We start from the raw sequence: 25690 nt of genomic DNA, 5'->3' as shown, positions 1-25690 counted from the left end.
ATTCAATGCCTACATATATCTGCTCCGATACCTATATAGTAGCTAGGTAGGTATGCATAGATCAAATTAGGAACATTTGAATACGGTAGACCGCTTGATACGGTAATTTACCAAGCTTCCCCTCATCTCCCTTCAAGTTCCAACCTCCAACCTGACCTCTTCTTTGTGTCAACATTGAACATTGAACAACATATGTACTGATGCTCATCACAGGAGTCTGAGACTCTGAAAACGCCGAATTTTCCAGCATCCACATGTTATATTATGTACTTCGTACTGGATAACATGCTCCAATGTTCCCACTAGACCGGAGCCGAGACCAAAGAAAAGCTTCCTTTGGCGCCAGGCTCATCTCCCATATGCGACAAATTCAAAGCCATGAGCGCCATGTACCTATATTATCGACCGATATCGCCCAGGCGGTTTTCTAACATTGCGATGTTTCCTCTTTCTGCAACTGGTTCCGATACCGAACAAGCCATGGCCACAAATCCCCATGCAACGGCATCAAGTACGACCTTGAGTGCGAGGGACTTCCCAGATATTCCCAGATATTCCGAATCCTTAGGATGATGATTCTTTATGCGATCCCACTGGAACATTGAAGTATGGCGATAAGTAAAACCCACTGGCAGGAACCAGGAACGTTGTCTGCCCGATTAGCCAGGCACCAAAAACAGTCACCTGAGCGATAAGCATCCAATTTTTTCGCCACTTTTTCACTTCGAACATATTCCCCCACCATCAGAGACTAGATCGCCCAGGACTTTCTTTCCAGTGTCCTTGGTGCTCTACGCTTACTCTGGAGGTTCTTTTCACACGGAACTTCCCCGGATTTCGTCGTTTTGAATCTGTGGGTAGCATTCCAGGGACCACCTCCGACTAACTTGACCGCTGGGACGTTTCCGTTCGCTTGTCCACCCGTGTGGTTTTAAGGGGTCCAATTATTTCCCCCCACCTCGGTCTCCCCTTTTTTTGTTTTAAAAGAATCGTCGACTGGGCACCTTTTTTTGGCTAGAAACAGCTTTCGCAACTGGTCGCGTGCTCAAAGAGATAAGCCCTTGAGCCTCCGTGTCTTGGCTTACCCGTGGAGCACAAACCATTCAAAATCCACAGGTAGGCTCCCATCTCCTTTTCCCAGCACGTTCCTTGTGCGGACTCTCGTGTAGATAAGGAATCCATGTATCGCTGTGTGTTCTTCCTCCATATAAGTACACGTTGTCCCCTTGTAATTCCGTGGGGCAACTCGACTCGCCCCAGCAACACCCCACTCGAATCCTTTCTTAATCCCAACCATACTAATTCCCAACAGATTCATCTAATACGGCAACAGACTTGGATATCAACTCTTTGACCAAGGCCTTGCACGCAAGTGGAACCGTTGCCGGCTCCCCGCCAGACGGAACTCATCTGAAACAGTACAGGGCTCACATGTCCCCCAAAGCCCATTACGCAACCATCATTCACAATGCCTTCTCTGGAAGATCACTCGAGTTCCAAGCCTCGCGAGGATCAAGAGCAATCCATCAGACCCGAGGAAGATTCCCAACAGGGCCTTCTATTTCACCAAGTATACGAATGGCTTCACCATGAGAAAACCAGACGACAGAATCGTAAAGCACGCAAAGCGGAAGCAACCTCCCATGCAACAAACGGAAACGAGTCAAATGAAGAAGATGGCGTTTTAGAAAGACCCAGCTCAAACACTTCGAACACCTCGGAGAGCACCTTCTCCCTCGATAAACTGGAAAAAATCCTCCTCCAATATGCGACTACCCGGCCTAGAAGTGCAATGGGCTTGCCCCAGAAGCAACCTGTCAAACGGCAATCTCGACATCGTCTTAAAGGCCTACGAAGAGGCTCGGCATCCGAGTCTGAACTCACAGATGTCGATGGGGCCCCGCCAAGCGTGGAAGCTTTCCTTGACAATACAAAGACGCTTGCCTACACCGGGGGCGCTGCAGTAGAAGAGAACCCCGACTCCAGTGCGAGTGTGAAACAAGCAAAGGATGCAGAGGCTTGGGTGGTTTTCAAGTCCGAGATTGTGCGCCTTGCACACACTCTGCAGCTGAAGGGCTGGCGCAGGGTGACCGCGGAGTTGGCAGGAGATATTGAAGTGGTCCGACTCAGCGGTGCTCTCACAAATGCCGTGTATGTAGTTGGACCGCCGAAAAACATGCCTTCTCCAAAGAGCGATAGCAACAGTCTGGTTTCAAGAAAGCCCCCGCCGTAAGCAACGAATTGCCCTCCCCACTTTGGAGACGTATCTAACTGGATTTACAGGAAGCTTCTCTTGCGTATCTACGGTCCTCAAGTCGATCATTTAATTGATCGAGAGAATGAGTTGCAAATTCTTCGTCGCCTCGGAAAGAAGAATATTGGCCCACGCATTCTCGGAACTTTCATGAATGGCCGGTTCGAAGAGTACTTTGAGGCTCGCCCACTCACTCCCAGGGAGCTGCGGATGCCTGAAACGGCTAGGCAAGTTGCGAAGCGCATGAGAGAATTGCACGATGGCGTTGAACTTCTCGAAGAAGAACGTGAAGGAGGACCTATGATCTTCAAGAATTGGGATAAATGGGTGGACCGTTGCGAGCAAGTGATGACCTGGTTGGATAAAGAAATCCAATCCCCTCAAAATGAGGCTAAAGCTGCATTGGAGCCATGGCGTCGCCGTGGCTATGTCTGCGGCGTAACGTGGGACGTGTTCCGCAAAGCCGTGGAAAACTACCGGCGTTGGCTGGTTGCCAGCTCTGGTGGAACTGCCGAAATCAAGCGACAGCTAGTGTTTGCGCACAACGATGTAAGCTTTCATTCTCTTGCACCTTTCCTTAATATGTTATTGACTCGTTGTCTAGACTCAATATGGCAATCTACTTCGCATGGAGCCGGCCACAGAGTCACCGCTGCTTCTGCCTGCAAATGAACACAAGCAGCTGATCGTCATCGACTTTGAGTACTCTTCTGCCAATACACGTGGACTCGAGTTCGCCAACCACTTTGTAAGTCAACTAATCCAATCACCAATCGCCAATCCAAATGGATGCTAACTGGAACAGACCGAGTGGTGTTACAACTATCACGACGAAGAACGCTCATGGGCTTGCAACAACCGCAACTACCCGACCTCAGAGCAGCAGTACCAATTCGTGGCAACCTACCTTACCCACAGACCTCACAGCACCGGCGGACCTATTTCACCCCTGTCCTCGCCGACCATCCACGCTCGCGCTCCTGTTGCGGTTGCACCATTGGACTTGGACGAAGGGTCTGATAGACCCAGTTCTCGGCTTTCGCAAAACGAGCAGTCTAAAGAGAGTGAACTTGACGCCGAGGTACGATTCCTCATGCAGCAGACCCGGATGTGGCGGGCGATGAACTCCGCGCAATGGGTAGCTTGGGGGATCGTCCAGGCCAAGGTGCCTGGAATGGAAGAAGGTATTGCTGAGATGCTTGCTGCTCGCAACGGGCCAAGCGAAAACGGCAATGGCGACGACACTAAGACGCCGCCTGTGGACACAGAGATCGAAGAAGATGATGGGGACTTTGACTACCTGGCTTACGCGCAGGACCGAGTCATGTTCTTCTGGGGTGATCTGCTGTCACTGAATCTGATCAAACCAGAGGAACTGCCTGCGCCTCTATTGGAGCACGTCAAGTCGCGGCTTGTCGCATACTAAAATTGGAGGAGAATCAACGATAATCTTCAGGACGGAGGCTTGTTCATACACATCGTCATGATTTACAATGTGGACGCCAGTACATAGCACTGCGTCAAGTCGGTGATTTATCACACCTACATGTATCTACACTATAGCGTTGGGGTTTCAACATCATCATCGAATACCATATCTTGTTTTTATTTCATTTCGATCATCCTAATCATCTCACAAAGGGTATCTGAGAAATGTCATTGTAGAAAAATCAACCGACGCCCAACCTTCTAGCGGCCCATCTCAAGCTTCTTCCTCGTCTCCCTCTTCGCACCCTCAACCCACTCCCCATAAGCCTTCCCCTCAGGATCCTTCTCCTTAACCCCAACAACCCCCTTCATGATCTCCCCAATGAACCCAACAAAATTACACCGTCTGAGCGTATTCTCCCACTGCCATGCAGCCCTCTTCCTCTCCTCCCTCTCAAGTGTCTCCACATCCCCAATCTCCCTCGCCCTCCCCCTCGGATCCTTCACAACAGCCATAAGATTGAAATGCGTCTCCTCAGGAGGATACCGCGCAATACGCCTCTGCAGAACCTCAATAACCTTCTCAGGAAACTCCCCAGTCCCACACGGCCCATGGCTAATAGGATACGGCTGCAGACCATCAAGCTCGTACAGCGTCCCATTGACAGGCGTATACGCAATGAAATGGTAAACATCCGCACCCTTCTCATCATCCTGCGGCCGCGTCGTCTCATCGGCGAACGGGCTCGCACGCGCAAAGCTATTATGCGCGGTCCGGATAGTTTCCGAGTTCGAGAGCGCTTCGCCGCGCAGTTCAGGCGGGAATCCCGTTGTGAAGTCTTTGAAGGAGCGTAGCTCTTCGCCGAGCTCGATTGCTGGCTGTGGTGCGGGCGGGTTGTCGTGGTTGAGGATTACGGAGAGGATGGCTTGTGTGCCGCAGGCGTTTTGAATTGTTTGTGCGGCGAAGAAGAGGTTGTCTGTGGCGGTTTGGTCGTAGGTTCCGTCGAGCGGGGCTTCGGCGCGTGCGCCGGCTGCTTCGCGTGTCCATTTGAAGAGGAAGATTACGCCGTAGACTGGGCTGTTTTGGAGGGTTGGGGTTAGCTTTTGTTTTTGGGTATTTTCTTTGGGGGTCTGGATGTGGTTGAATTGAGGGTTTCGGGACGTCTTCTTGCTTACCCTAGTGACCGGATTGTCTCTGCGTCTAGGGAGATGAGCTCTTCGAATTGGGTGTCTTTTACTCCGAGTGTCTCGATCAGAGAGGTGAAGAGACCCTGGGTTGTGTTAGTATGCCGCTTGGATAGATCGTGGGGATGGTGGTACCTCATCTGACTCGATAGTACTCCAGCCACCGACATCAGCCATTTTAACTGCTCTGTGATGGATGCTGATGGGGATTGAATGGAAGATGTTGTGTTGTCGATATCGAGGATGCTTTCTTCCCCAAAAGGGAATGCGGTTATGTCATTGTCACGTGAAGCTTGGTCGGTAGACTCAAGTCACGTGCGCCTCCACTATAAAGTAGAGGTTGCTTGAGTTCTCTAACATATTGGGGGCAGCACGCAAGGAATAACTATAAAACTGCGAGTATATTGAAGCTTAAGGGGAGGGAATGACGATTTTTCTGTGAGTCCCGTCCCAAGATCTCACTTAGAGCAAAGATGCACCCTAGATAGGGAACACCAGGAAGTATACGGAGTACAACGTTGATGGATATGAGGTCAATAGAAGTGACGAGTTATACTTTCCTCGATTTGGACGGAGGAATATATCTCGAGGCCTGGTAAATAGACAGAATATCTCGAAAAGGAGTAATAAAAGTAGAACCAGTAGTCACCCTGCTGCCCCGGAGAGTTGATGAACAGAAAGAAAACGAAGTGAACAGCCGAACATCCCCGACATTCAAACCAAAAATAGTTCTAAGTAGATCCATTACTATATTGTAGATGCAATCAAAATCTTCCGATTCCAACTACATACTAAGTTGCATTGACCATCTGTTAGTGCAAGGACCAAGAGAGTGCTATCGAAGACGCGAATGCGAATATTCAAGATATTCAATTTCTCATTCTCCGACAACAGTATTAGTATTCCCCACAGAGTAGTGTCGAAGACTAATGTTCGGTATGCAATGGAATTAGCTGAAGAAAAGATAAATATAGAAAAACACGAGGGGGGACGATCGTTAACTTTAATTTTCCGTGTGGCGATCTATAACCACAACGGTGATAATACGATGGGGAGATAATAATAACATTTCAACCATGTACATTCCAACAAAATCCTAAGCTGAATGAAGGAAAGGTAAAAAGAAAGCAACCCATCTCCCAAAAATAGACGACACTCGGCACATAGGGCTGCAGCCACTGCAAAGCAACGATGTCATACCACATTGTAGATGCATGAAGAAAATACGGAGTCCTACCGGAGTAAGAATTGACCTCGGATCCCAAAACACGCTAACCCCTCGACAACCTGAGAACGCTATCCTTCACATCTGATATACGAATTCCCAAATCCTCAGCGGAACCAAATCGGTGCTAGCTCGGGGGCTTGCTACCCCTTTGGGATGGATCTAGGGAAGCCATGCGGGCGGCCGAATACGAGGTCTGGAGAAATGTGGCCGGTGGGGTACCAATCAGAGGAATGGATCTGTAGTCTAAATTCCCTTAATATGTGTCCCGTGCTTTTTGGTTGCTTCATCTTGTCTATTCTTAGGATGGGGGTCTGTGACGATCGTTCCCGTGGGGGCTGGTACCTGTCGATCAATGTGCGGTGAGGTGCAGGTGCATTCTTCGGTTATGGAGAGTAAAGGGTTGCTATCTTTAGATATGGAGGTATTACAGGGTGAGGTAATGATCTTTTTGTTGGGGGGTTTTGAGGTCTGCTTCCGAGATCGTTGGGATGGGTATAGTTCTAAGGCTATAGTCCCGAATAACGAATAGACACATTACTCAATGCACATACGGACACTCCAAGTCAGATGAACAAAATATTTGATAAAACCAGGGTATATAAAATCAATATCAAAATATCAGTTTGAGTCAATTCCCTCCGGCTTGCAACTGCAACCGGGTATAAAATCCAAACCGGTCATAAACAGACACAAATCCACACATCAACGCTCATGCTCAGCATAAGTAAGGTCCAAATATAGAAGAAGAAAAGAGTCGAGTGGCGAAAACGAAACACTCGCGTATAATGATCCAAAAAGAACATGTTCTTTGAGTCCAACTCCCAGTCGAACATAACTCCGTAGCCTTCGTATTTTCAAAGACGTGAGAGAGATCAAATTCCCTCCTGGTACCCAATAGCCAGAATGCGACTGTCCAGGCCTGCTCAGGGAGGTAGCCAAAGATTTCCCCGTATTTGATGATTTTTGTTTCGTTTTCTGGTATAAAACACAGCACAGCCTGACAATCAAGTCCAAAGTGAAGTAGGAGCAGCCAAGCCCGGCATTTCAAACGGATGTGTCTGTGGATAGACCTCCATATTGAGACCGAGTGTGCCATCCGCGCGCGGCAAACCGGCGCACATCACATCGCCACCATACGGCGGGGTGTAAGCCGCTGAATGAGGAATAGAAGCATGAGAATTGGGGTGGCCATGACCCAAATCCGACAGACCGATGTGCACGTCGTGGTTATCGAGAAGCTGTGGGGAGGGCGGGTACAGGGAATGGGAGGTTGTGGCGGAGACATAGCCGTCTTGGATGGGGAAGCCAGAGTTGGCAATAGCGACGGCAGGAGGGGAATGCAAGGGCGGGGTATAAGCGGCGTAAGAAGTTGAGGCGGAAGCAGGCGAGGAAGAGGTGACGAGCGGGTACTCGTGCATATTGTGGTGGAAGGGGCTGGGTGGGCCAGGGGAGTAATGGTCGACTGATGAGCGGGGGGACCAGGGGAGGTGGAGGTGGCTGCGATAGCGGGCGACGACGCTGCGGGGCAAGTCCATGAGTTCCAGGGGTAGACGCAGGTCGGTGTTGAAGGGGTTTGCAGAGTTGTGGGTTGCTATTATGCGGTATATCTCTTCGATGGGACTAATGAATAGGGCACCCAGGTATGCGCCGCCTAGCTCAGGGAAGAAGCGGTCGAGAGCGATGCCGACGGCGAAGAATTGGGCTAGAATTGGGAGAGCGCTAATATCTGACTCGCTGCTTCGGAGCATGGAGGGTGGGAGCCAGAAGAGCCAGCGGCGGAGGGTTTGGATGCTTTCGAAGGATTGTTCGGTTGTTTGGTTGGGGAAGTCATCACGGAATTGCTGTGTGAATTCAATGAGTTCTCCCTAGGCGTTGGAAGTGCTCAAGGTTGTGGGAAATGCGTTTCTGTGTCATTCGCAGGGCCTGGATCGTTTGGTCCAGGTGCACCATGTCTTCATCGAGTGGTTGATAGACTCCGGCCATTGAAAGATCTGTCGTACTCAGTGCTCGTTGGTTTTCTATCAACTGTGCAATATCTGACTCTTGCTTCCAATATGGATGCATGGACTCTAGGACGCTAGAGATGCCATGTTGCAAAGATGCCCAACTTTGACTGTCCTGTTGTCAGTGGGGGGGACTTCCAAGGGGGCAGAATCTATAACACTCACTGGTCTGTCGCCTGCCATGATAAAAGAACGGAAGCCGCGAGAATCGCATCGCAGTTCTCCTTCGAGAAGGATCCCAGAGCCGTCTGAAGTCCCTGGAGAGCCGTGACTTTATGACGGAAAGCCAGCTGCTTAGTCTCCTGATCTCGCGTAAGGAAAGCAAGATGAAACGCCGAAAAGCTCAAGATAGAGCTCATAACGAAGTCGCTGCCCAGCGAAATAGCCAGGAAACTATAGAATGTCACTCGTCAGCAAGGACCATCAACCCTAGCAAAATCCGGAGTTGTACTCACTTGGGCATCTTCTGCGCCCACACAGTGCAGCCACTTAACCCTCGACGATGCAAGTCAATAGAAAGCCCAATGATATGGTGAATCAAGCGCAAATCGGTCCGTGACAAGCCAGACCACCCAGATCGCGGGCACTGCAAGAGCTCCGGATATGGAGGCACTCCAGTGCGATGCCAATTATCTATTTCCATTTCGATCTCTGGCGAAATGAGGAGGTCAGGGCCCCGGCGTGGCGGCGAGGGACTACCACCTTGAGTGGCAGCCGTATCTTGGTAGTCACAACGGCAGTTGTGCTTTGTGCAATTGCGGCTAGTTGCAGTTAGTATGTGTATACTGGTATAGATTGAAGGAACATACCATTGTGGGAAGGTCTCGTCGCATCGAATATGTCTTCTCTTGCAAGTCTTGCAGCCGTTACGGGATTTGGTGTGGCTCTTGCGTGGTGGACCGCCGCCTGGACCGACCATTTTGAAGACTGAGATATAGGGACTGGAGTCGAGGACTCCACAGGTGAATGTTCCAAGGTTGTGAAAGAGTTGGTGATGGGCAGGTATGCCCTGTAGTTATAAAGAACTGAGAGAAGCTCTAGTCCAATCTCCAAAAATAACTTTGGGGGCCGTTGAGGTTTGAAGAATAAGTTGAATTAAGCACGTGGAGAATACGAGCGCTCTGGAGATCTTTAAGTGAAGATTAACAAGGAAAGGGAAGTTGACCTCGGGAGTATGTAGAAAGGAAATACTATAACGGTTGAAAGTCAGCCAGATATCTGACTTAAATTTCACTTTCTCTTTCCTCTTATTATTTTCTTATTATATTTTATTATTTTCCAGTGACGATCGAGATTTTGAGCCTCTGGGTACAGGGGGGCAGTAAGCCAAGGAAAAAGTAAAGAAAAACAGAAATAAAATAGAAATAAAATAAAATATGTAAAGAAATAGGTCAAAAATACCTAAGAAAATATGTGAAATATAATATTAAGTACTCCGTAAAAACATATAAGTAGAAAAAGAAAAAGAAAAGAAAAAGAAAATACCCAAAAAGGCCAGTCTAATATAGCACTCGCTCATTTCAGGTGGACCACATGGGTAGCTTATATTAGCTGCCTTCATAGGCTAGTCCATTCCACTCGCATGTGAGCCCGTCTGACAGGGATAGTCGATATTGCATTGTTCCATGTGGAAATTTTTTTTTTTCTTTAACTCTGGACTAAACTGGTTGGGTAACCTTAGAAGAACCCATCTAACCCTAAAGATCCTCTGGTTCCAGTTCTACGGAGCACAGAGATCCTATTACTTTTATAGGAGATGATTATCAGTCAAACGAAAAGAAAATAGTTCGCGGCTCACGGGTGAATTTTCAAGCTGATTCATGTGTCAATTTCTTTTTTCTTTTTTTTGCTTTTTTCCCCTAAATCTCATCCCGCGTTCCAAGGACATAGTTCCAGCCAAGAATATGTGTCTCTACGAAAGGGAGCCTCTGATCAGACCCCGGACTTCAAAAATGATAGAATATAGAGCAATAATGGAAGAAAATATAGTAATCGATCGACCTTGTTGCCTCGCAAGGCTCTCGATCTGGGAGGACCCTGGATTGTGGGTCGCTGTCAAGGGACACCGTTAACCCCGTTGGGAAAAGAAAAAAAGAGGAGTCAATACTTGCGCTATCCTAGACGCCCTAGACGCATTGGGAGTGTGGCTCTCTGGCTCTTCCACTCGCTAAGATTCAAGCTTAGCCTGACAGGCGGAAGTTGCCCGTTTCTACCCGCCTGTGAGTCAGATGGGAGATTAAACGGACTTGGTAATCACAGCCGAATATAGAACAGGAAAAATAGACGACTGTCCGGAGGAGAGGTATCGAGAAATCCAAAATTAAATAAAACCCTTAGTCTTACACTTGGACCCTGGAGACTGGAGGCAACGTGTGAGCGTTGAGTCCGCAACCAAGGGGGTGTAAGACCAGTCTATCGGGATCACCGCATCCACATCTCCATTTCTCCCTTTTCGTTTTCCTTTTTACGCCCTTATCCTTAACACCCTTGACTGACCTATTGCGATCGTTGCCCCAGGTCGGAACTACCCTATCTCCTTCTCCGGTGAAGTTACCACTGGGCTGGAACGTATGGAAACCCTGTCTGGTAAGCCTGAAAGTGTACGACGTCAATCGGCCCAAAGTGGGAAATGAACCCCTGATGGTCTAGTCTCCAGGTGTACAGGGATCAGAGAGACCTGTAAGCTCAAAATGATCATCAAAAAAAAAAGGGAGAACCCAGGGTAATTCGCGGAATGGGCCTCATTCCTGCAGGGCCCAGGGGCTGACTCCAGGATAGAACGGTGGGAATGTTGAAAGGTAAAAGGGCTGTTCGCTTGGAATCGCATGCACTCTAGCCCAAACTGGGTAATTTAAGGCCAAGTCAGCATCTTGAGGATGTTGTATGTATATCTACCTCCGAATTCTAAGAGGTGACTCCCTTGGAACTATAGAAGTGTAACATGCTATGCATATTTATGTGACACCGCCAGATTGGGCCTGGGGGACCACGTTTTTCTGGGGATCAGACGTGGAACAAGGCATGCGTTCTAAAGTCGGTGTGTGCCACCTTCTGATCTGGACGGGGTCTTCTGTCCGACCATATTTAGGTACTGCAGTCATGACGATGATTACTCCCAAGGGATGATTTAGCTCGCCACACGTGGCACCATAGTCGCACAGTGATTATGATTATATCATCATTCTCCCTAATCTATGTTTGACAGGTTTGACGTTTCAGAGACGAATACGCTGCCTTCCTTTCAAGGCTTCCAAGGCTTGGCTTCTTGGCTTCTCGAGATCCAATGACCCAGGAATGCTAGGAATGGTATGCGGGTCACCGGAAATGTTCGGGCGACGCTATTTTTCTCCGCAGATGTGAAGGAACACAAAATGAGAAATGTCCAATCAGAAACGACGAGCCTCGCTTGTTCGCAACATCAGGCCAAACGTGGTCTAGTTTGGGGGCCAAAAGTCCTGGGTGGATTGCTTTTTGACTCTGATCAACTTTATTATTTATCTTTTTTCCTTCTTTCCGATCTAACCTTTTTGCGGCAGGATATCGCCGGAATTGACGGGAAGTTCTTGGTATTCAATATATAGTTTTACTCGTCTACCTCCGCGGGGTACCCTTTTCCTAGGCCAACTGCAAACACATCCCCGTGATCTTAAAACTGTGGTAAAACTGTGGTAAGCAGATCGACCCAACCTTGGAATCCAAGCGCTCCTACCAGAAAAAGAAATAAGAATCATGGAGCCCCCCAGTTCTCTACCGCTAAATCAGAGACACAGCCCGTGGAATTGCGGTACGCTAACCAACTCTATTTCGCCAAGACTTGGGCTATCCTGGACTTGTGTGGGGACTTTGTGATTTTCTCTTGTAGATCATAGATCAATGAACTACCAGACTGCTGGGCTGGTCTACGGGTCTAAGAGCCCATTAGGTCATCTGCACGAATACACCTTGTACATATTTCCGCATTTACATTAAATGTCTTCTTGCAATATGAAATACCCAATACCTTGAACATGTTGTATGTAAGGCACGTCTCTCAAAGAGCCAGGACACCTCAAAATCTAAGACTTCCAAATGGAAAGTCTCTCCTTTAGGAAAGGAGATATAGCCATGTGAAACAGAGATCGACGGCAATCTTGATTCTCCGTACTAGTAAGTACCTACCATGGTCCTGGCCTTGGAGGTATAACATCCCAACCAAATAGAGTCCTTAGCGTCAACTCTGTTTCCAAGCCACCGCCATCCTTCCATCTTTGTTCAATTGCCCAACTCCTGAGACGAATGCCCGACAACTTGATACGTGGAACTGTGAGGCTGACAGCCCTTCCAGGGTTGTTCGTGCATGAGATCATTATGACCTTCCCCTTAGGTAAAGGTCACACTCCCTTCTAGACAGACCGCCTGTCGAGCAAGCAACATGGCATTCCTGGGCATATCATACATAGATGTGCTATATACAATCAACGCCCCAATGTCGGGTGTAATAAGTCGGGTGTAATAATGAGAAAAACATGATGGCAGAGCCACCCGCCTCCACGATCCCGAATGGCCGCAGTAGACATCTACACAAGATCAATGTCATTGGAGGCAAGAGGCAACGAAATCTATATTGGACATTCTTTCATATCATGAGCCTCCGTTACAGGTGTCTTCTCTTCTTCTACTTGTATATATCACGTCCATACTTTCACATGTCGCATTAGTTGATCCATCAATATTTCACGAGGCTGAACAAGAAATACCCGTGTACTGCACCTGGTTACAACTCCATTCCAACACGTCAAGATGGGCTTCCACAGATCATCCAAGGGCATCAATATTAGGGATAAGCATATCCTCACTGCTTACTGCCAGCGGCCCTCCGGGGAATCTAGATATTCAGAGTTGGATCTGAATGAATTTATTGGAGCAAACAAGGGTAAGGGCAATTTCCTAGCACCATGACTGAGATCAGACCCATATTCAGTGCTTTAGTGCTTCTGTGCTGACCCGAAACTGACATTGACATGCCAATCTAGGACAACTGGCCTGGGGCTCCCACGACTTCTCGAGAAGTTCACGCAACGTCAACTTCCAGCTAGAAGGTCCCGAAAACAATCCCATGCTGTATGCCCAACTCGAAGATAGCGAAGGAAACGTCCGAGAGAGCCAAATGAACCTGGCAGATTGCATCAAAAACGAAGATGGCCATCTGAGCTTCATGGAATGTTTCTAGTGGCAGGATCAGTGTTGTCTCATATCATTTCAAATTGTGGTATAGAGGAAATAGATCATTGATTTAACCATTAGTTTCCTATCATTTGAAAGTGTCAGCCTTCCTAGTATCTACAATTCAGGTAACTCTTGGGTACAGTAGCACACGTGGACAAGTCAACGGAATATTACAGCTGAGGCTGAAAATAATATCCCGGGCAAATTCCATCAAAGCCAATACCTCGACTCCGTAAACCTACCAAACTCATTTCCAGACCCCTGAGAGCATTGTATGCATGAAGTATGACCCGAAAGAAAGCCTAGTTCGTAATATGTATTTCGTAATATACCCGTTTAGGGCAGAGAGCATCAATCACGGGAAGTCGGAAATCCCGAGCCAACAAGAACAAACAGACTTGAGTCCAATCCACCCGGGCACAAGTCCACAATAGCCCTCAGTCATCACATATCTGCAAGCCGCACAAGGTATAGCCCGGGTTCTCTACAGCAAAAATGGAAAAAAGGAATAAACCGACGCACGTCCAGGGCCTCGAATGGGCGCATTACGCGAACCAGGCGCCCGGGACGCTGTAGGTACATTGCACCTTGCATCAACGTCTGTCATGGACACATGGTTTTTAATCACAGGGTGAGATGTGGGGGAGGACATACGGGATGCTTCCAAGGTTCGTGAAAAAGAGTAGTTAAGGGAAAGGCTCGCGTCTTGGTATTTCGGGGGTTTGTCTGAGCGGCCAATGGAGGAAAGGGGCACTTGCCGAGTTAATTATAACGCGCCAATTAGGCGAGAGCCGGGCCTTTAGGTTTCTATATTATTGGTTCTCTTGCTCTTTCTGTTTTCATCTTATCTTACTATCGACGTTAGTGTTGTATTTACGGGGAGGTTAGGGCTTCGGTGGTCGATCGCGGTTAGTAGAATGGGGATGTGATTTCTGATTCTTCCCTGTGTGATGTATGCGATATGCATCTCTCTGCTGCTAGGTTATTAACGGAAGGTGACTAGGTACAGGCCTCGGGAGTCCTCCGTACTCCGTACACAGTACACCGTACGGAGTACTTCCCATGCATATTCTCTGCATCCAAAAATAAATCTGCAGTTCGGAGATTGCTCGGGCCTTGCTGATCTTAATCTTGCCTTGCTTTTTCTCCATCCACTCCATATTGGTCTCAGGTTAAGCAAGTCGATCTTGGTATGTGCTCTTGACTTTCTGGGGGCCAGGCACAGATCGTGAGATGTGGACGAAATAGGTATGAAAATGCGTTGGCACTAGCGCGTGATCGACTTGTCCAGCTTCGTCTATTTTTCTTTTTTTTCTTTTTTTTTTCAGAGGCAGATCGGATTGCTAAATTAGAAAATCATAAAAGCTAACTGGTTGAATACTATTTAGCTGGTCGCAATGTTTTGTCCATACTTGGCCAACGAGTATAACAAAAATACTAAAAATGATTTTATACTCCATGGACAACCCTGGCAATCCTCAGTTATACTTGGTAGAAATTGTTACAATCTTACTACCCAATGTCTACATATGTATTGTAGTCAGTGGGACAGCATGTGTGATCTCTCTCATAATATATATATATATATATATCCCGAATATAGCAGGAAAAGACATCTAAAAAAGAAGGGTCCAAGATGCTACCAGACATGCTACAGAGTACTTGCCCGTGTTGGAACATAGCATACTAAAACTCTACACTCCGGGCTTTCAGAAATGTTCGAGATCTTCACAAAGATCTATCTAGGTATCTATCTAAAGGGGATATGGATATGCCACGCAAAAAACCCCCAAAACCAGCGCTGAGAAGACAAAAAAAGAAAAAAAAAAGCAACCTATGAACCCTAACTTGATGACTATGCACAGTGAATGCAAAATAATAATCAAGAAAGCAAAACGAAATAGAAATCATAAAGGGTCATGCGTGCCCATCTTGCAATCATGAGATGTAACGTAAAAAAACAGCTAAATCGCAGATGCTCCTTCCCATGATTTTGCCCTCCTTTCTCCCTCCTCTTTCTATTAACGTGAAATTCCGGCCGCTGACCCCCTACTGATCCCTCCGGGACCCCCTCGCCTCTTTCCTCCAACATAACCCCCGCCCGATTTGAGACAGGAGTGCATGTAAACCAACATCCCGGTAACCGAAGTCGGAGCAGATCTCACCAAGTTCTCTGCTTAGACCTGGTACACGGTGCGTAGTGTCTGGGCCACGGCTGGGGGTAGCTGGCCAAGGAAGTTGCTGAAGTCAGGGATCAAGGCCTTGTATCCCTGGAGGACCTATATTTATCCGTCTTGATTAGTGGGATGTTAGCAGCCAAGGGAAAAAATGATCTTACCTGTTGGAAGGATAACTGGATATCCCGGTACTCTTCCTGTGCCAGCGAGCGGGCGGGGAACGAAGCAATTGCCTGGAAGTAGTCGAGCAGGCTCGACTCCATAGCCTGCGGGTTCTTCATCACCACCTGGTTAAATCCGAGGAAGGCGGAAGCCTTTTCGCGCGTGAAGTCAATCTTGTCCATTGACCTCAGGAAAGGTCCGGAACACTCGCTCAAATGGGGCGCAATCTGATCCGCACAGCAGAATCCCAATCGTCCCAACGCCATCGCGGCGTTTTCGTTCACCGAATCGATGATTTCCTCATTGGTGATAATCGTAAAGAGCCCCTGGTACAGCTGCTCCGCAAAGGGCGAAAGCCCGGCGTTCTCGTGGACGGCGATCTCGCCGCACGACCAACAGGCGTTGTTCAAAACACTGAAGCCCGTATGACGGTCGTCATCGCGAATCAGGTCCAAGTCAAGTTGCTTAATCAAAACCGGGATAAGGGTGGGAAGGAAGGGTTTCAACTGAGGGAAGATGCTGATGGCGCAGTCTCCCAGCAAAGCATATGTTGATTGACGGACTTCATAGTTTTCATCCTGCATGCAGTAGCGCATGAGCTCGAAGAAAGATGGCTGTGAGGTACTCACGAGCTCGCCGCTCTTTTGTGGGTCGATGGCCTGAATGATCGCACTAAGAAGGTCAATGCTAGTAACAAGGAAGTCCTTGTCCGGCTCGTCAGCCGCAGGGTGTGTCGGTTGAATGGAAGCTTGCAAGTTTCCGTAAATGATCTTTATGCAGCGCATGAAAAGAGGCGGCGCAAACTGGGCAAAAGCATCGCCGTAGGCGGCAGAGATGTATCCGAGGCATTCAAGCAACGGGAACAGCTCTCGGGAATCATCAGAAATGTAGTTATAGCGGCCGATGAGGGCAGGCATCAAGATCTCAATTAGATGCGGCCTGGCAAGCTCGCTCATAACACATTCAGCGAGCGTCTGCACGCAATCATAAAGGATGTACATGTTGCGGTCCTTGTACTTATTGAAGCACGCCACAAACTGGCGCAAGATAGGCTCACAGTAGGGCGCCAGGTTATCCTCCGACTTCTCCTCCAGACTAGCGAACGCTGACGCAGCAGCTTCTTGGACCTTCTTGTTGTTGTCCAACATGCGATGAAGTATACCTTCCATCATGGGCTCAAAGAATTGGACTTTTTGAGCGGGGTCGCGGAGATGGGCTGCCCAACCGGAATAACGGGCCAAGCACCAGCAAGTGATTTGTCGCACAACAGGCTGGTTATCATTGAGGAGTGAGATGAGGTAAGGGACCAACTCTGGGAGATGGGGAGTGATAGCATCCATACAGCCGTCCGCCACCGCACCTAGTGTAAGGACAGCGGCCTCCCGGTTCGGCCACTGCTCGTGGCGCAGAGTTTCCGTCAGATATGGCAGAAGGATTTCAAAGACAGGACGGTGGTAAACGGTGGAGAAAACATCGAGCGCAGCAGCAGAGCACTTGCGCAAAGTCCAGTTACCGGAGGGATCATCTCCGAATTCCGAGTCCTCAATTTCACCTTCACTTAAGTCGTCGTCATCCTCTGTCTGTTGCTCGAGCGCGCGGGAGGATTCCGGTTGTTCACCTGGCTTGGACACATTTAGACGGTCACCCTTCGATTTGGCAAATTGTGGCTTTAGATCCTCAGCGCGATCCTCGGCGTCGGCATCATCTTGCTCGTCCATCAGTCGAGCCACTTCATCCTCATCATAGATCATGTTTTGCAGAAGCACGGGGATGATCTTGGGCATGTATGGGGCCAGTTCGGCCTGCAATCGCTCTTGCTCTCCAGCACCAATCCAAAACTCGGCGGCGTCAAGCGCAAGCTCTGGGTCGTCCTGAGATTGCTGCTGCATGATGATGTAGTTGACCAATCCTTCCATGTGCGGGGCCAACTTTTCCGGCGCAGTCTCAACAAGTTGGGAGAACGACTGACACACCATTTGCCGGACTGTGGTGTTTTCATCACCCGCAATTCTGAACAATTGCGAAAGAAATTGGTCGAGCGAATTCACCAATGCCTGGGGTCTGGATGGCAAGAAAACGTGGATGGCGTTGAGAGCAGCAATCCGAATGCGCGAACTCTCCAACGAAGTGAATTGCAGCAAGCTGGGAATGATGATATCCAAGGGACGTTGGCCCTGGTAGTCACGGTCCAGAACTTTGCGGTTGTCCTCACAGACCTTGCACAATGCATCCATTGCCGCTTCCCTAGCCGACATGGGGACATCCCCGTTGGCATTAGCGACAGTAGTCAACAGCTCATTGACAATCTCAGGCCATGCCAAGAGGCCACCGTGAAGCACCATTGCAGTGATAACGTTACCGGCAGCTCTCGAGACATTGCGGTCGGTGTCGCGTAGTGTAACCAGAGCCGCGGACTTGATGAAAGCCAGACTTTGAGGGGAGATCGTGCTGTAAGCAAGGGCAATCTTTGTCTTGACGTTTACGGCGGCGGCAAATCGAACAGTGGAGTATTCAGTCTCGTTGATTCCTGCCAGGGGAGCAGATTGCGGATTGGAAAAGATGTAAGTGATGTAGTTGACGTAATCGGGAGAAGAGGTCGCTTGTGCGAGCATCTATTCACCCAAAAGAATCCAGGGTTAGTTTCCATCTAGGAGTAGTGTATGTGCGGCGACCGTAGTCGAGAGGAAGCTCAGTAGGACCAAAAAAGAAAAAGCAAAAAAAAAAGAGAAAGACATTACCTGTTCAGCGTTTGCTCGGGCTGGAAGGTTAGTTCCATTGAGCGAATCGCGAAGGTAGCCAGCCAGCTGCCTCAATGGCTCTTGCTGAGGTTGCCAATTCATCTTGTCCTGGTGAAGAGACTCGATGCGACAGGAAGTCGAAAGTGCGAGTAGCAGCACAGGAGCCCCGCCGAAAATGTGGGAACGGGCCCCCTTCGTTTCCCCAGATCAAGGAAACAAGGCCGAAATCTCCGATCCGCTAAAGCAGATCCAGAAATGAGACGGGAAGTAATTGACCAAAGCAATTTTGCATGAATAAGGAATCAAATAAAGTTGTTGGAGACCTCAGACTGAGGGGGTGTATGTGCTGCGGGCAGAAAAAAGGTGCCTGCTGAAGATGGTAGGCGGTCAATATCTCAGGAGTAGACTGGAAATCCAAGAAGGCGGAGATGCAAAGAGAGGATAATCTGCATTTGACAGTATATTTATCGGTAAAATATAGGCCCGAGAATGGGGATGGTTCTGAGTGTTGGATGACGTTGAAGTTGAAGTTGGAGGCGAATGTAGAGAAGTCACGATGGAAAGAAACCGCGGGGCACCACCGCAAAAGAACGCCAGATATACATGAAAGTACTTTCGACTTGGTTTATCTCTTATCACTTGGACCAGCTTTATATTTGCCTTTGCCAGCCTATGTTATATTACAATACTAAACAATAATCAGTCTAAAATACAATAGCATCATGCATGATCTTACTCTTGTATTGTAGACCTATTTCGAGATTGGTGACAGTTACAAACCATGTAAATGCAGAAAGACACCTAAAGAAATATCAGTGACCCAAGAGCCAATCTATAACCTGAGAGTGAAAGCCATGTAAAAACGCAAGAGGCTGAAAGGCAAGCAATCTTTCAACTCACTCAATATCACAGGCCCAATCACGCCCAGACCATCTTCTTAAGATCATAAACCAGATATTCCAACCATCCAGTCCTCTTCTTAGCATCCGCCAAAGAGATGATATCAGACTGTTCAACCACAGAGACCGCCTCAACATCCCGACCTTGACCTGCAAGCATCGCGCGCTCGATATCCAGACAGACCGAGCGAATGCGGTCCATCTCTCGAACGGTCCCAGCACTGGGCCCTAGCCGCGGACTAGCCGCTGGGTTCGATAGCGGCAGACCTTTGAATGCAACGAATCGCGTCGTCGCACGCTTGCTACCCCGTAGCCAGGAAACAAGGTCCCATTCACTGTCGGCGTTGGTGGTAGTCTCGAGAGTGTTGAGATCGACATCGCTCTGCAGGGATCGGGTATTCACACGGAGAGTGTTTGCGTCGCCGTCACGGTAGACTATGACAAGACCGACGTTGGTCGCCTCGTCGGCTTGGCTAGCTGTCAATATGGATGTGATGTATGTACCGTAATGGATGCGCGAGATGGAACGGAGGTCGATACGCTCGAAAGACAGGACTTTGTCAGTCTCCCAGTCGAAGCGACAGCTGTAAACTGCGGCGTCGGTTAGGAGAAGGACTGATTCCTCAAAGGGCAGGGTGCGAAGGGTGTTGGGTTGGCGGGGTGTCAGCATGGTCCAGCCGCCTAGGAATTCTTCAGAAGGGCTACTGATAACAATCTTGCAGCTTGTGTCAATAGCGTTCTGGCGGAGCTTTTGTACTGAGATTCCTGGATCGGTGGTCTGAAGCTGGATGGCGAACTCGTCGAAGACGTGGGTTGAGACGTTGCCTAGGAGGTAGTCGATACAAGCTTGAGAGAAGAAGTCGTTTACGATGTTGTTGTAGTAGCGGGAGAGTGTCAGTCCAAGGTCGTTGAGGGCGCCTCTATAGTCTCGCTTGCGTGTACGGGTGTAATCCCCCTTCAGAGCTGCGGTCGATGAATACTGCTTGGAGATGGCATCGCCATTATCTGCCCAGAGCGTATTGAACCATTGAGTAGAAGAGTGACCACCAATATCAATGTCAATACCTTCATGTTCCAGTTGACGCTCGAGAGCCCATTGACCGAATGCACACTGGGCAACACCAGTGCGGTCGAGACAATCCATGCAATTGGTTCTGATGATGCCCTTTTGGGTCTGCAGGATATCGTTGTCTACGATGATGGTGTAACAGAACTCATTGAGTGTATCTTTCAGTCGCTCAACCAGGCGAGATACGTTTTCAAATTTCATGCCCCGGCACTCGCGATGGAAGTCGAACCATTCAAGTTGTAATGGCTTACCATCAATTCCACCGGCGGCATTGAAGGATTCGGTATATCGCTCATATTGCTCTCCTAGCTTCAATTCACCGGCCAGCTTGTCAATAAGAGAGACGGCTTGAACATTTCCATACCGTCGATTGAACTCTCGGAAGTGTCTACCGAAGGCAAGGAGATTCGTCTCCGCAGAGTGATGGAGTGCTGGGATTGGCTTCAAGGCATATGGCGACTGAGAGAAATAAAGAGGAATGGAACCCCGGACTTGCAAATATGAGTAGGCAGGGTGAGACGGAGTCCATTCCGGAACCGAGAGAATCTGTTCGGTTTCCACTGTGTTTGCTGTGTTGCCCTCATCATCGACGCCACGACGCAAGTAACGAAGACCTGGTCGCTTGACAGAACGTCGAGAAATTAGAGTCAACAGATATTCACGCTTGCTAGCATTAGTCTCAACAGCTTCGGCCTCGTGTTTTTCACCGAGGATTCGGCCTTCCGCGAGTTCCGCTGAGTCCTTCGAAGATTGTTTCTTTTCAGCACCAGCAATTGTGAATTCTCGTTGGCCGACGAAGCCTTGGATCAAGGGCAGAACAAGACCATGGGCCCCATAATCAATGAATTTGTCCATCAAATGTCTATTCCAAAAATACTACTAACGAGTCAGCCACCAAAGCTTCACAGAGGACATACCACGAGCCCTCGGATCACACATACCAACGGATCCACAACTTTGTGGAGGGGAAGCTGATCTTTCCGAGCTTCCTGCATATGTAAAGAGCGCGTGAGGTCATAATCATATGCAAAGAAGAAATTATGCGATGCAAACAAGAGTTTCGTGTAGCGAAGCAGTTTTGGTAGCAACTCCGCAGCCTGGCCAGATTTAGACCGATTAAACTCGCTCTGAGCCGCAGCCTCTTCAGGCAGAGCTTCATCCAAAGCTTCAAGCTTTGTCTCATTGACGTCACCCGAAAGGCTGGAAGCTTCGTCAAAGGGAGGCTCTGACACATCATGCTCTAGACCTCCGGGCCCGGGCAAGCCCAGGTTTTTGCGCGATAGCCAATTGGCTGCAAATCTACCGAAGCGGACCTTCTTCGCGATCACGTCTTCCGCGATACTCCCGACGCTGGTGCCGCGGGCATGAGATATATCGCGAGTAGGTGATGCGGGCACACTGCCGATCTCCGCCTCCGCCTCGGCTCTGTCTGTTTCGTTATCGGGAAGGTCATCTTCGTCGGAGGACGATTCGATGGTGACTTCTGCCTGCGAGGATTCTTTCCTGGCTTGTGTGATTGCGCGGGAAGCATCTGCTTGGGATGAGATGGGAATGATCGCGACGTTGGTTACGGCGTAGATGGGGCGGCCTTGGATCTGCGCTACTTGCTGGCGCTGTGTGATGGAAACGAGAAATGAGTATGAAGCGACAGATAAAAGACCTGTGGCAGTAATTCCCTGGGATTAGTTTCTTATTTCAATTTACGCCCAGTTCGTCAACATACCTACGAGACCGCAGGTCTCCAGGACATCCTTTCCGTTGAGGGGCTCCGAGGCGCCAGCGGGCAACGCAGTGATTTTGTTCGTCTTGTAGTCGATGCGGATGGATGAAGCCTCATTGTTGTTACCGGCGATATGCCGTGGTCCGCTGGCCTGAGCATGTAGAACCAGGCCGTCGACTGCAGCGACGATGGCCAATTTGCGCAATAAAGCGGGCATCGCGCAAGTTCCCCGCGTTCGAAGGGAACAAGATCACACACCTGCCCCAATGTTGACGTCTATAGACCCCTCACAAAGTCAGCCAAGGACAGGCATTCAATGGAGAATTTGGAGATATTGGAATTGAAATTGAAAAAGCAAGAATCTCGGATGGGCATGTTCCATAAACAGCTGACCTGCAAATACATCATCGGCACAGCCCCACCCAGATACCTAGATAGGTCGTCAATTCTGCAGAAATTAAGCTATAATCTAAGAATATACCCTTCTACTAGTATATTCTAGGATCTATTAAAAGGACCCCTAGACTATTAAGAGCTTAGTTTAGATCTATATAAAGTGGACGTCACGTACTCTATAGTAGGGGCCGAGGAGGGTCGAGTGTCTTATATAGCTTAGCGTTTAATGCCTGGTTTTGGCATTTTGCATACTTAGTTCAATTGCCTGGTTTTCGAAATCGGCTAGGAGACATGAAAGAAGGTTGCCGACGTGAAGGTCTAATATAGGTATTCCAAGTATAAGCATATGTTCAAGACTCTCGCCACGCCAGATCACCCATAGAGAAAAAAAGAAAAAAACAGTAAAGAAAAAGACATCAAATCCCAACCATCCAGAGAAACCCAGAGTCATATCCAGTCGTTCATACAGGCATGTCCAGTGCCTGATGAGTTCGCCCGAGTTTCAATGCAACTCTGGCATTTTCGGGGAACAGTAAAATTACAAGAGGAGATCAAGCCCGTGGGAGGGAAGCTTGCCAGCAGTCGAGTGTGTAGAGAGGAAGGAGAATCATTTCAAAGACCTTGTTATAAGGCGAGGGCTGGAATCAGACCTTGAGACACCCGCGATCAGATCTGACTGTTCTGCTTGGTGTGCATTGCAGTCTGCACTTCGGTCTGCGGGAAAGTCGGACCTGGCTCCCCATCACTTACTTCGGTCAAGGTGTGCATGCCGATCGCGTTCTCCGCATCGTATGCGTGGATGAGGCCTTCGCGGTCGCTGGCTCCGTTGAAATATGCACTCGAAGAGCTTCGGCGGGACTGCATTGAGCGGCGGGTCTGGAAGCTCGCCATGCCGTCTGTTGGCACTCCATCCTCGTCAAGTTTTGAATTCACCATGGTGTGTCCATCAGGGTCGTGTCGCGAGAGGTTCAGGAGGTATACGCCGGTGAAGATGACAAGGAATCCACAGAGTAGAGATATGGTGTTAACAGCGTCGGTGGTGTTGAATCCCTTGAAGAGGATGAAGGAGGCACAGAGGGTCGCGGTTGTGAAGGTGACATAGTAGAGTGGGTTCACGCTGTTGAAAGAATCATGTTAGCCTCGCCCATTCATCTTCATTGAGGTCTACACTCACATCGAAGTCGAGAAAGAGTTCAATGCCTTGTTGAAGTAGTTCATCTGCGTAAGGATGCAGAACCCAGTCACAATGGCAAAGACGTAGGTGGATGCGTGGACGAATTGATTGTTGCCCCCAAAGGTTAATTTCACTGCAATACCAAAGGCCTTGACGGACATGACAGAAACAGATCCAACAGTGGAGCAAATCGAGATGTAGATGAGCGGGTTCTTTTTGCCATAGACTGGCGCAACCCGGTAGATCATCACAGTTGAGAAGACCGCAACTGCGACACAGTATAAAAGGAACCCTAGTCACAATGTCAGCAGTGGTTTTCGGGCGTCGGGCACCGATCAAGTCTTCGTACCTGGCTGAACCGCATATCCAAGAATCTCATCGACTGTCTCCACCTGCTTGTCCGGAGGTGCATGGAGAACGATGACGACCGATCCCAGCAAGCACAGCGCACAGCCTAATTTTCCTAATACGCCAAGTATCTCGTTGAGGAAGTACGAACTCAGAACCGCACTATGCCATGTCAGCATGAGATTATGCACGCCGTTGAGGAGAGACCCCTACCCGATCAGAACACTCAGCGCACCCAGGGGCGTAACCAGGATGGCAGGCGCAAAGGCGTACGCAGCAAAGTTGGCGACTTCACCAAGAGCCACTAGGAGCCGGTTAGCTTCTCCGGATGTCAAATCTGGCAATTGGTGTCCGTACGTGTCACTATACCACCCCACCACACGGGACTCTTCAAATATGAGAATCCTTCGCCCTCAAACCCATGTCGTTCGGAGGCCTGCATCAAACCCTGTATTCCGACGCATTAGCGACTCCGCTTCGATGATGATTGCTTTAGACCGAAATCGCCGCGGTGTTTGTCCAGCGCATCCGGGATCCAAGTGCCCGCTTCCCGGGGAAGATTGGCACACCAACCTTTTTGGTGATAACGAAACTCGTACCGATGGCCATGGTCGATACAATGGCTAGAAGAAGCCCGACATATCTATAAGGGCGCAACGCGCAACTATGTTAGCACTGACCAGCTTGCCCTCGGGGGGCTCGGAGGCAGTTGAGAGCGACATACTTATCTGGAAGCATTTTGACGTGATTCCTATCTTAGGAGCCGGGAGCCCCTACTGTCGAAAGACCTCCAGTGCCGGCAATGCGTCGGGGAATGAGCGAGAGACTCGGGTGAGCGAAGGAAGGGATGGTAATTGGCCAGGGACTAGGGGGAAATAAAGGGAGCGAATGAGGACAAAACAGAAAAACGAGCCAGCCCGAGATTTCTGATGAGTAAGGAGGATGTGTAGAAGATGATGGCCAGAAGCCAGATGCCAGAAGCCAGAAGCCAGAGATGTGCCTGCGTGCGGTGGGGTTCCGTTTCAAGCCCGATCGGGGGACGCGTAAGAGAACAACGGGGCTAGAGGTCTTGGAGGCTTGGGCTTTCAAGTACCGAGGTGGTCTTTTTTTTTTTTGCTTTAGGTAATTTTTAATCTTAATATCCCTTTATATTCTGAAGATTTGTATATGAATATGCATAAATGTAGAACTTGAAATAGAATAGGTGGCCATAACTTCAGATGTCTACTACATATGTGCTATTTAGTGTCTATGTACGGAGTACGGAGTACTACTATTTGCAACATTGAAGTATATTGTACACAATACTACCATGTGTCACTGACGTCTATGTGGTCATAGTTCTGGATACTTGTCTGTGTACCTATTAGTACATAGTAGTAATGGTATCTTTGTCAAAATTAAAACCAAATGGACCCTGAAATGAGGCCAAGACCGGCGTTTCAGCTCCCTCCGAATGCGGCATGGATTTCTATACTTAGCCCGGAATCCCCAGAGACACCAATTTGGGTCCACAATATGACATTACATTGTGTGGCTGAATCAATGTAAAAAGTATATGACTACATAAAATACTTTATACTTATACATATACCTGCAAAGCATACAATACCGATCCCCGACATCCCCGGAATGTTCCTCCTTCGTGCCCCATAATCCAAGGATAGGCACTTCAAATCTGGGGTTATAAGGTCGGACATACCT

At 48.8% G+C, this 25690-nt stretch overlaps 7 protein-coding genes across 7 annotated transcripts; 2 read left to right on the top strand and 5 right to left on the bottom strand.

The window, feature by feature from the left end:
* Positions 1 to 1468: 1468 nt before the first annotated feature.
* On the top strand, positions 1469 to 3680 carry N7519_001331 (uncharacterized protein; the record flags this gene model as incomplete). The annotated part of the gene is made up of 4 exons (XM_057288109.1): positions 1469 to 2229; positions 2284 to 2803; positions 2859 to 3002; positions 3060 to 3680. 4 exons carry the CDS (start codon positions 1469 to 1471, stop codon positions 3678 to 3680), a joined length of 2046 nt encoding a protein of 681 aa, XP_057154192.1.
* A 263-nt stretch (positions 3681 to 3943) lies between these two features.
* Positions 3944 to 5044, bottom strand: N7519_001330 (putative 26S proteasome-associated ubiquitin C-terminal hydrolase; the record flags this gene model as incomplete). The annotated part of the gene is made up of 3 exons (XM_057288108.1): positions 3944 to 4760; positions 4859 to 4953; positions 5003 to 5044. The coding sequence occupies 3 exons, from the start codon at positions 5042 to 5044 to the stop codon at positions 3944 to 3946; spliced, it is 954 nt and encodes a 317-aa protein (XP_057154191.1).
* Positions 5045 to 7099: 2055 nt separating this feature from the next.
* On the bottom strand, positions 7100 to 9017 carry N7519_001329 (putative C6 transcription factor RosA-like; the record flags this gene model as incomplete). Its single annotated transcript, XM_057288107.1, has 5 exons — positions 7100 to 7960; positions 8043 to 8208; positions 8264 to 8491; positions 8554 to 8859; positions 8908 to 9017. The coding sequence occupies 5 exons, from the start codon at positions 9015 to 9017 to the stop codon at positions 7100 to 7102; spliced, it is 1671 nt and encodes a 556-aa protein (XP_057154190.1).
* A 3860-nt stretch (positions 9018 to 12877) lies between these two features.
* Positions 12878 to 13307, top strand: N7519_001328 (CVNH domain-containing protein; the record flags this gene model as incomplete). Its single annotated transcript, XM_057288106.1, has 2 exons — positions 12878 to 13010; positions 13111 to 13307. The coding sequence occupies 2 exons, from the start codon at positions 12878 to 12880 to the stop codon at positions 13305 to 13307; spliced, it is 330 nt and encodes a 109-aa protein (XP_057154189.1).
* Positions 13308 to 15480: 2173 nt separating this feature from the next.
* Positions 15481 to 18482, bottom strand: N7519_001327 (putative importin beta-2 subunit; the record flags this gene model as incomplete). The annotated part of the gene is made up of 3 exons (XM_057288105.1): positions 15481 to 15582; positions 15642 to 18254; positions 18381 to 18482. The coding sequence occupies 3 exons, from the start codon at positions 18480 to 18482 to the stop codon at positions 15481 to 15483; spliced, it is 2817 nt and encodes a 938-aa protein (XP_057154188.1).
* Positions 18483 to 19298: 816 nt separating this feature from the next.
* On the bottom strand, positions 19299 to 22285 carry N7519_001326 (uncharacterized protein; the record flags this gene model as incomplete). The annotated part of the gene is made up of 3 exons (XM_057288104.1): positions 19299 to 21224; positions 21290 to 22008; positions 22072 to 22285. The coding sequence occupies 3 exons, from the start codon at positions 22283 to 22285 to the stop codon at positions 19299 to 19301; spliced, it is 2859 nt and encodes a 952-aa protein (XP_057154187.1).
* An 845-nt stretch (positions 22286 to 23130) lies between these two features.
* N7519_001325 (DUF803 domain membrane protein) lies at positions 23131 to 24724 on the bottom strand (the record flags this gene model as incomplete). Its single annotated transcript, XM_057288103.1, has 7 exons — positions 23131 to 23581; positions 23639 to 23930; positions 23988 to 24148; positions 24200 to 24290; positions 24344 to 24434; positions 24560 to 24629; positions 24711 to 24724. 7 exons carry the CDS (start codon positions 24722 to 24724, stop codon positions 23131 to 23133), a joined length of 1170 nt encoding a protein of 389 aa, XP_057154186.1.
* Positions 24725 to 25690: the final 966 nt, after the last annotated feature.

Source organism: Penicillium mononematosum (assembly GCF_028829835.1).
Source record: "Penicillium mononematosum strain IBT 11891 chromosome Unknown utg000001l:1.0-4488741.0:1.0-4491989.0, whole genome shotgun sequence".
Classification (NCBI taxonomy): Eukaryota; Fungi; Ascomycota; class Eurotiomycetes; order Eurotiales; family Aspergillaceae; genus Penicillium; species Penicillium mononematosum.
Note: the sequence above shows the minus strand (reverse complement) of the source record. Positions and strands in the feature narration are given on the sequence as shown.